The sequence below is a fragment of the Anoplopoma fimbria genome, chromosome 20 (genome assembly GCF_027596085.1).
Source record: "Anoplopoma fimbria isolate UVic2021 breed Golden Eagle Sablefish chromosome 20, Afim_UVic_2022, whole genome shotgun sequence".
In the NCBI taxonomy this organism is placed as follows: domain Eukaryota; kingdom Metazoa; phylum Chordata; class Actinopteri; order Perciformes; family Anoplopomatidae; genus Anoplopoma; species Anoplopoma fimbria.
Window position 1 is genome coordinate 1683136 of NC_072468.1, and position 10528 is coordinate 1693663.

Sequence of the window (10528 nt, forward strand, 5' to 3'; positions counted from 1 at the left end):
TATAAAGCATGTTCTATATTGTATTTCTAAAAGCAAACATATAATGGGATCAGTTTATTTCTGGAACTATGTACTATATATTATACTTTGGAGTAAAGAATATTTTTGCAAATCCAAACACCTACAAGATTCATTACACTTGATTAAACAAATACATTTGCAAAGACATTCTAGTGCTGCCACTAACAGTGTTCAAGGTGTCCTATACCTTATTCAGAGCATTATTATAGCAGCAAACAACTATTTGCAATATACAGATATATTGGAGTAATGTCTGCCTGAGCAGAGAATGAAGTAGCTCTCTCTCTGTTTGTCTTGTAGCCGGGTCGGCCTGCATGTCTTTTTGTGCTCTTCAGTGCATGTGAGCATGCCCCACTGATTTGCTCATCGCAGCAGCTCTGCACGGTGCTCATACGGTGCTCATAAGGCGCTCATAGGGCGGTTACAGTTGAACTAAGGTGTCTTCTCGGAAGAGTAGCGCCAATCCCCTGGTTCAACCTCAGATAAACACTGTTAGCTCTATAAGCACTGTTGGCGTTATTTGCACTCTTAGCGCTTTTAGCACCTACATCTGTGAATTGTCGGCTCAGCTGATGCCATATTGAGAGCCACATTGCACTTGATATGAATTTCAAATTTAGCACCTTTAATATTCACCTGACTATAGTTTACCCCTTTATTAATGATGATTGGTTAGTTTGAGTTATATAAGAAAAATATATACATTTGATGACTGAGTGTGAATATGAGTGTTCATTCATGATAGTCTGATTGACTGTCTGCATGCCATGTACTATAATCAAATTACACCTTGTAGACCAACCATTGAAAATAAATTGGTACAAACTCTCTTAATGCTTTGGTGCCTTTAATAAACAGTTGTATCTGTTTGTCTGTGTATTTGTCTTTACAATGCTCTAGGATGTGCACAATGCATGACATCCTAGATTTAGGCTTACATCCCGATACACTAACATTATTGCTTTCGCTTGGTGAAACTAAGCGTGCTGCATTTACTCTAAGTATATGTTGAAATCAACGCGGGCCTCTTTTGTTTTTGTGAATGTCTGAGGCTTTTTTAAGCATCAATAAACATCACTGACGGTGACAATCAGTGGAACCTGCTGGAGTATCAAGTGCAGTCAAGTGCCATCTTAAATGATTTTGCTCTTTCCTTGCAGAGTAAAGTGATTGCTTACATCAGTGTGCAGTTTCTTTTCCTGCTAAAGTGTACCTGTGCAGATGGGTAGTTTATTCATGAGTGTATGTTTGAGTGTTTGACAGCTTGTGTGTGTGTGTGTGTGTGTGTGTGTGTGTGTGTGTGTGTGTGTGTGTGTGTGTGTGTGTGTGTGTGTGTGTGTGTGTGTGTGTGTGTGTGTGTGTGTTTGTCGTCCTTGTGTTCATTTGTTAACATTCTTATTTTATTGTTATTGAGGTAAAAAGAAAGTTTTTTTTCCTAACTTGAACACGCTGTAATGCTTACTGTAATTTGCTAATCAGCGGACAAAGTGTTTTACATGCTGGTTTTTCTGTAAACTCTAGGCGTCAATAAGCATGGACAACGTGTGGATGGGCATCTATGCAGTGTTTATGTGTCGCTGGCGGTCTCCCACACTGTGCAACAGTAAAGTGCGGCTTGCCTTGTTGCGGGCTCATCAGGAACAGATGCTCTTCTCTTACTCGGGATTGCCTTCTAATTGGCTATTACTTTTTATAGACTGTGTTGCAGATTCTGCAACACACTTTATGCCCTGCCACATTTCACAGATTTGCTGACACTGACTCAGTTGCTTTAATTTTCTTTTTTTTCTCTTAACATGTGAGTGACAGTGAGGGCGATGCGTGAAAGGCTGTTGACAATCACATCACCTCCTCGTTCCCAGATGCTCCCTGTATAGAGAGCCAATGTGCCATAAGGTTCCCGTTATTTCTGTGTTACTTTATAACAGCACTTTGAAGCCATAGCAACAACATCATCTCATTTACTTACTTACTTTACTGAGCTGACAGCAGTACTTCTTAATTCAAACTACATGAACTATATGTCACAAGAACATAAAGTATATGTAACAATTAAACATTGTTACTTTCTTTGGCACATCAAACATTCATGTTCCATCCCCACATCAGACATCTTGTTCTAGCCCACACAGTGGCATTGCTTTACATTGACCAGTGTTATTTTAGCTTATTCCACTCAACTGGATCTCAAACCCATAAACTGCAAGCCTCACTCAAACATAGGCAATTTATGATGACTAATTATGGCATCTTTTTAGTGCCGCTTTTATCACACAAGTTCATTTATTTAGCTTGGATAGGTCCATCAAAGCCCAATAGGCCATAGACCTTATTCTGTGAGTATCCCTGTTTACCTCTCTTGGGATTTCCAATCATGCTGTAGCGCGGAAAGCCTGGCAGGCTTCTCTGTGGTCCCAGGAGGAGGCCATCTTTCACCCACTGCACAGTCCCTGAGGCCCGCAGCACCTCACACCTCAACACAGCTGTGGCTCCCATCCGCACAGTGAGGTTCCTGGGCTCAAACCTGAAGGCCTGCTGGGCCTGCGTGCCTGGAGACATAAAAGGAGGAGGAGGAGGAGGAGGAAAGTAGTTGGAGTGGAGCGGGGTAGGGGATGTGATGCGATTTAATGTAAAGAGGTGGAGAAGATCAAGAACTGAGCATGTGTGAGGAGTGTTATTGAGGAAGAAAAAAGGAGTAGAGCGAGAATATCATAAACAAACACCACAGGGATGCAGTCTTGTGGTCTTTTGTCTGAGAAGGCACCCCATTGTGTCTGGCCACATTATTCATCTTGGCATATGTTTTATTGATGGGAGACTGCAGTCCTGAAAATGAGTCAATAAAGTAATTACTGCGAATTAAATCCCCCCCCGGCCATGCAGATAGGGTATTGGACGGAGGGGAAAAAGCATGGGGTATCAGAGACCTCGTTCACCTGCAGGTTTTTCTTCAGTGTCGATGTCCCACCAGCTAATTCCTCCTGGGAAGAGTAATGATTATCACTTTAATCCCTGTTGTTTGTCATAGGTGCTGCTGGCCATCCTTCAGCCAGGCTCTTAGGTGGCATTCTGTGGTGCAGTGCACTTGAGTCAGGAAGGTAACCTTAGAACAAGCCATCTATTAGCCTCTAACACCGGGTTAGGATTATTATGCATAGGGTTTATGAATAAATTCAGTTCAAGGAGCAAAACAGAACTGCACACTTCAATTAATGCCAAATATCTAAGCGTGATTCTCGTTTAGACAATGCCCCACAGAGAAGGAAGCCTGATTCTGCCAGGCTTTTTGAATCTTGACCTTCATTGAAGCAATGACCAAGTTGTTTGTGAAGTGCATGCTCTGTTGCGTCTGACAACATGAGTGAGAGGCAGAGCTCTCAGATCAAGGCTGAACCAGTCACCTCACGTCAAATATGAAGGGCAAGATTGGCCATTACAGAGGATGCATACAAACAACCAAACACAGGAGAACATTTGCATACAGTTTACATAAATGAATACTCAACAGTGGTCCACTGTGGTTTCTGAAAACGTTTTCCTATATTATTCTGAGATATAGAAATACTTAATACCATATCAAAATGTAGTGATAAGACTTCTCATGTCCTAAAGGGAGTTTATGTCACTTTTAGATTAATAAATAGCACAAGCTTCCTCTCACAACGTGATTTTGATAACAATAGATGGAACCCTTGCTAAGTTAGTTCATTACATCCAGAGGTTTTGCCACTAGAGCTTTAGCATACAGTACTTAAAAGTGTAACATAGTAAATGTAATATTGTGCGACATGTTCTCTTTAACAGTGACCTAGGTTTCTTGCCAAAGTTAAGAAATTGAAGAAAGAGTTTAAAATAAAGGGGGATAGGAAAAGTTTTCAAGTCATGGATGTATAAAAGGAACTGGATGCAGCTTTACATGCGGGGCCCCGATCATTCTTCTAAAAGTTGCTCAGTGGCACATGAAGCAAAGAAAGGTTTGACTTCCAGGTATAAAAGTACCTGGATCTTATGGCAATCTTTAGTATTCATGGGGCGCCTAGAGCAAGATCATTAGTGTTTAATTTAACCCTGCATCCCAACCTCGGTCTCTGGCTCATTCACATGAACAGAGAAAGGAAAATAATGCAATTTACAACTTTTAGAACTAGCCAGCTTTTGAGCTAGCTGTGTAGGTGGTATTACTGATTCACTTTACTGACTTAATGTCTCTTCTCTGCTCATGCTACTGTTAACCTACATTGTCACAGGTAAACATTTCAATGGTTTTGTAACAGAACACCAAGTTAATACCTCATTATCTTGGCTGCTTCTGGTCCCACTCAACAACACTTTTCCTCCGGTCAGGCTGCTTAATGATGATGTGCAAGTCTTTACACCATATGAAGTCAGTTGAAATGAAGGGGAATTCAATGTTCCAGTATCAACAATGGCTATTATGCTGCATTCTACCAATGTTGAACTTAAGTTTTTATTTTTTATTAATTATTTTGGGAATTTTGGGCTGCACGGTGGTGTAGTGGTTAGCACTGTCGCCTCACAGCAAGAGGGGCCCGGGTTCAGTTCCCGGGCTGGACAACCTTCTGTGTGGAGTTTGCATGTTCTCCCCGTGTCAGCGTGGGTTCTCTCCGGGTTCTCTGGCTTCCTCCCACAGTCCAAAGACATGCAGCTTAGGTGCATTGAAGACTCTAAATTGCCCGTAGGTGTGGATGTGAGTGTGAATGGTTGTCTGTCTATATATGTCAGCCCTGCGACAGACTGGCGACCTGTCCAGGTGAACCCTGCCTTCGCCCATTGACAGCTGAGATCGGCTCCAGCACCCCTGCGACCCTTAACTGGATAAGCAGGTTACGGAGAATGGATGGATGGATGGATTTTGGGAATTAGCTGTAAATTTGTCAATGCAGCTGGCCTTCACACATTACAAGTAATTGACCCATTGCTGATATAGGAATACGTATTACTACAATCAGACCTTTTGGAATAAACTGACTGACTGCAAGCAAGCATGCACAAAAACCGCCAGGGTGCTGGAGCTGCAGCACCTAAATGGAATGCAGCCATGCCATCATTAATTAATGTTATTAATTACAAATATGCTTTCCTTCTATGACCTGTCAAAATGTCTGCCGTGAAATATTGATTTCCATTCTCTATTCAAGAGTAGATAATAACATATGCATGCAAATTCCCCACCCTGATTTCTACATTCATTTTCACACTACATTTTTTTAAGATTAGATAAGTGTGGCAAATTCTTTCCAGACAATGTTTCACAGCCTCCACTTCTTCTAGCTACAGCATGCAGCTCACATACTTATGTACTAGTATTGTCTAAAAGCTGTCTGTTGATGCAAATGTTCATTTACAGCTTAATCTTCCTCTCACATCATAAAGTGGCAGTATACGATTGAGAGCATGTTATCCACTATATTGTCGGATCATTTAGGGTTATGTTGAGCTTATGAACTGGAAGTCTTTGTGCTATTCACCATGGAAACTAGTCAGGAAATACTGTGCACATAATGCCCAGTAGCAGTTGGTGTTGTTAATGTTCTGTATAAACTAGTAAATGCTGCAGGTTGGATTATACCGTGTATAAAAAAAGGATAACATGTGCATGCTCACATTGGACAGCTTTACCTTCAGCTTAAAAACTATTTTGGTACAAAAAGTCACTATGGTCACATGTAGCAACCCTTTGCAACATTTTAGGCAGTTTCAGATTAAAATATTTGCATAAAACACTAATACCCTGAGACTGGGTTCCCCTGATGCCATGAATAAGTCAACAAGTTAACAAAATGTGTTTTTCTACCTGAGATAATAGAAAGAATGACTCCCCTGCAGAAAAGTAGATAAAAAGATGCAGCTGCTGGTTTTCCTATTTGACAACAATGATGATGTTCATAGTTGGTCCTGTTCACCATTTTAATTTTCTGATGTCTATTTGCTCAGATGCTGAAAAAACAAAAGTGCGAGTAGAAACATATATAAATGCCACAGTAAACCCAATGACACTGCAGTAAATGTGGTATATTTGACAAGATTTCCACAAGATTAAGAGATAAGTATAAGATTAACCTGGTTAGTTTAACTGACTTACATCCACAGTACATGCATCACCGTGAACCTTTGCGAATTGAGAGGGCAACCGATACACATAAACATAGAATCGGTATTATAAAACAGAGAAAAATCATTTAAGGCTTTGATAAAGTCAAGGTTCCCATTGCTCAGCTGAATGGCCTGATCTGGCATGGGACTTTTAAAAGGCCACAGTTAGTGTAATGAGAGCTCCATGGGGACATTTGTTTATCTTACCCCAGATGAGACATAGAAAGGGTAGAGTTGAAGGAGACACAATCCATGCTGAGAAGAAGTCCATTTCACCCCTGACACCTGACGATCCTGAAACAACCACGAACAAAAAAAAAAATCGATGTGAGATGTACATACAACCATGAACCCTACAAGATGAATAAAGTAGGTATAAGCTTTAAGGAGGTATTTGTATTAAGTCTAGTAGTGTAGTACAAGACTTTAGTCATTCCATGTTTACGTCTTTGTTTTATTTTCAAGGTTTGACTTTCTGAAGAACATACTATAGCTTGTGTTGTAATACTAATTATTATTCACTTCAGCATCCGACTCCCAAATCCCACAAGCTCCTGACGAGCACATGATTACAACACAATTGCGCCACACTAATCAATCCATCAATCAATCAATCAATCAATCAATCAATCAATCAATCAATCAATCAATCAATCAATCAATCAATCAATCAATCAATCAATCAATCAATCAATCGATTCTGCATTAGCGTTCAATGAAAACATGAACAACTTAAAAAAGCTATAACGCAATTTCAAAGCATTGTGTTGGTAACTTGTGTTTAAGGATGGCTGAAAAACTTTTCTGTGTTTGAGTGGCTTAGTTTGTTTCAGCTAGTTTTAGTCTCGTGATGACTCACAAGGAGAAAACTATTTTAATGAGAACTGTATATTTTAATATGTGATTATTAGTTGTTGTGAAGACCTCTGTGGGTTCTTTTGGCATTTCCATGAATCAAAATCTGCCGATCATGAAGAACAAAGCAGATATGATCTCTTGCACATACTTATACAGGGCAAATAGATACCTTTTGAATTACTGCAAGTGGATTTTTACTCAGCACTTAAAATAATGGAAACCGGTGGCTGCATGGGAAGCAGAAAATGCCTTCAACGGTATAGAAATTGCAACATGATATGAAAAACATCAATAATGTTAATGATATAAAACGTGTAGTGAATAGAGAGTGCCTTGTCCAGAAACACAGCTTTGGACACTTTTCAAAAAGCTTTAAACAAGCTTTTTTTATAATTAGTGTCAGCACAGGACGTGACAGTGTCGCCTACTGTGCCTAAAGTTACAGTAGTTACTGCAAAGCTGGTGTCGAACCCCTTCCCCATCATTTGTCAAGAGTTTTAGATGTGGAAATAAAATATGCTGCCGTTTTGGTATCGTATGGTCAATGGGAATAATGTTTGTTAATTGCCTAAACTATACATTAACATTACAGAGGATCTTATTGTGTGGTTTAGGCGTGACGACTTGCAGAGTAAATAGGTTAAAGCCTGGTTCTTAAAGACAGTCATGTCAACATGCCTGTGTATTTGTTTTTTGCAGGTCATTCCCATGGATACATGATGTTTGGATCATACCATGCTCTTTATGAGAACAGATCAGACATAGTTTGGAATTAGGTCTGTAGGCCATGCTGTGGGTCTGTGCCCATTGCATCCAATACTTTCCTTATTTGACCTGGAAGAGCCCCTTTGGTGATTTAAATTTTCTATAAAGTGTGTAATCACTTCAATTTATCTGCTGCAGGAGTGGAACAAATAATAGTGATTTACTTAATTGAAAACTAAATATTTTCTCATCTGAATAGACAAAATGAATTGAAGGCAACAGCTCTATGACGCATCTCCCCTCAGTCGATTAGTTGCACTCCAACAGGCTTTGATAAGAATTAACTCACACTAATTTATTTTTTCTCAAAACATTTGTGTATTTCAGAGCCCCCAGTATACTCTTCTAAAATAAAAAAAATAAAAAAGGACAATTATTATATATATATATTATATTATGCATTGAATAGAAATTATTTTCTCAGGTTGAAAGTGGTCATCTTCTATATTTTCTCTTTTATCGTCTCACGTAGGTAAACACAATCATTATATCCTGCCTAATGTTGACATTTCTTCTCATATACAATTAACAGTTATCCATTTATTGATAACAACTACTGGATTTCTTTTCCACCGTCTACAGCACAATGAAAACACTCTTCCTTTGGGATTTAGAGCTCAGTTACAGCAGGTGCAGCAAAGAAATGTTTGGCCGACACAGAAAGGTTGCTTCTGGCCTCACAAGTCACCTTTTTCATTTGGACTCAGACACAGCCTCCCTGACCTCCACACATTTCCATTACCTAGTCAAACAACCACCATAATTGCTTAAAAAATACAGCCTGTTGCAAGAATGTTAATTTGCTGAAGCCTGTTTGTTTTCTTTGTACGGTTTAGCGCTTGTGGAATAATTGTGATATGTAACTTAACGGTTGCTTCAAATGTTACATTAGATAAAAACCAGACCAAATGGAAATTTAATTTGTCTTCAAATATAAGAAAGACTCATACTTTACTACAGCAGTACTCATTGCCACAGATTTTTTTTGACCTTGTTCTTCCCCGGCTTCTTACAAATGCAAATTAGAAAGTTTGATTTGAAATTTGATTCGCTTTCAGAGACAGGGCTGCCACTCTCCCTGCGAGGGCATTAGAAGTAGCTGAACCATTCAGCGTGACCCCGACAGGTAGATTTTTAATGGCGTCTTTCATATCATCATCAAACGACTCAATACACTCAATCCTAGACCAATTTAACGTGAAACCCCATGAAATCAGTCAATGTGCAGAAAATGAAGTTTCAAACCCCGTGCAGCTATCCAATTCAGATGTGGTCCTACATCTTAATACCAACCTAAACTCTTACCAATATCACCACTTGCCTGTGGCTCCAATTACTGTAGCTTATAGAAGCTGCATTGTGAACCATTACTGCTTTAACACTGAACTGCTGATAAAGAGGGTTTCTAAAAGATTCAGATTAGATTATCAACAGAATCAAATTGCATCCGAATCATTGATTTGGCATTAAAACATGGCATTATTTCAGCAGTATGACTAAGACCTAGCTGGATGTGCTAAAAATCCTTGAGAACAGACTAAATCATACACTATCAGCTTGGTCAAGCAGCTTGACATATCCAGTAGAAACGCAAGTTAGGTGTTTGTGTACTTTGTCTCAACTCCCCTCAGTTTAAAGTGTTCAAGTTTACTGGATTACTCTGACTTGACTGCACACACTCACAAACCTGCTCTCCCCAGGAAAAAGTTGCGAGACAGAGAGGCAAAACCTTCTTTCAACCTCCACCATCTCAAGCACATCTGCCTGCCTAGGGTGCACAGATAGAAAGAGAGCGAGGCAGGCAGACAGACACACAGAGAGGTGGTACCTCTTTCTTAAAAAAGCTTGGCATCTTTGAATAGGTGTGTGGATTTGCATGAGAGAAAGAGAGCTGCTCTTACCTGTTGAGTGACGCCGAGGCTCAGGAGCGTCTTTTTGTCTTCCTGATCTACAGATGGCTCTCTGAACACAAGTGAGCAACAGAGATGTTAAAGAATGCCAATGGGACTCCCCCCCCTCTCTCACTCCTAAGTCTAAGACAGAAGCAAACAGATAAAGAGAGGGAGAGAGAGGCGGTGGTGGAGACTGAAGAGTGAAGGAAGGGGTGCATAAGAGAAGTGTTGGTGGTGGTGGTTACAAAGGGGTCACCTGAACAGGAGACTTAATGTCGAAAAACAATAACAATGTCATGGCTCCCCCAAGGATTCAGAGCATTTTTAATACTTTAAAGGCCCCGCAGTAACAAAATGATCATTTAAAAAGTTGTCGGACCTCTTGTTTCAGCAGAATTGAATAAATAACTTTAATAGCGTAATAAAGTTGCAGTGAGCAAGTAATAAGAGCGGAGGAACAGGCCTTTAGTTTCTTTCTATTCTGCCTCTCTGCAGAGTATTCAGGATCCCAACATTTAGTATTTCACTGTGGCGGGTTGGAAGGAGCAGTGCAGCCCTCAAAGATACAGATGCAACATGGATGTCTTCACAGCTGCTACTTTGTAACATTTATGCTCATACATAATGAATGTAATAGAAAGTATCCACATAACTGTATTTCCTATATGGAATACTCCTAGGGTGGTCTGCTCTGCTGCAGAGATGGAGACAGGCCAAATAATTCACTTTCATTTGCTCAGTGGAACATACTGCAAGCTCTTCTAGCGAGACAACTTAAAGGTCATGTTTATTTTCCACATGCATGTATTTTTCATTTGATCTGCTGATAGTCCACGCTTGTGCCACGGCTCTGTGTTGACTATATGTTCAAGGGATTT

At 39.9% G+C, this 10528-nt stretch overlaps 1 protein-coding gene across 1 annotated transcript in view; it reads right to left on the reverse strand.

Annotated features, from left to right (window-relative positions):
• Positions 1-9713, reverse strand: part of nphs1 (NPHS1 adhesion molecule, nephrin) — a 38053-nt gene extending 28340 nt beyond the window's left edge. Inside the window, exons 1-3 of the mRNA XM_054622365.1 lie at positions 9660-9713; positions 6343-6429; positions 2376-2570 (exon numbers count right to left, since the gene is read on the reverse strand). Of these exons, the coding sequence (XP_054478340.1) occupies positions 2376-2570; positions 6343-6406 (259 nt within the window). The 5' untranslated portion in view covers positions 6407-6429; positions 9660-9713. The remainder of the gene's footprint in view (positions 1-2375; positions 2571-6342; positions 6430-9659) is intronic.
• Positions 9714-10528: the final 815 nt, after the last annotated feature.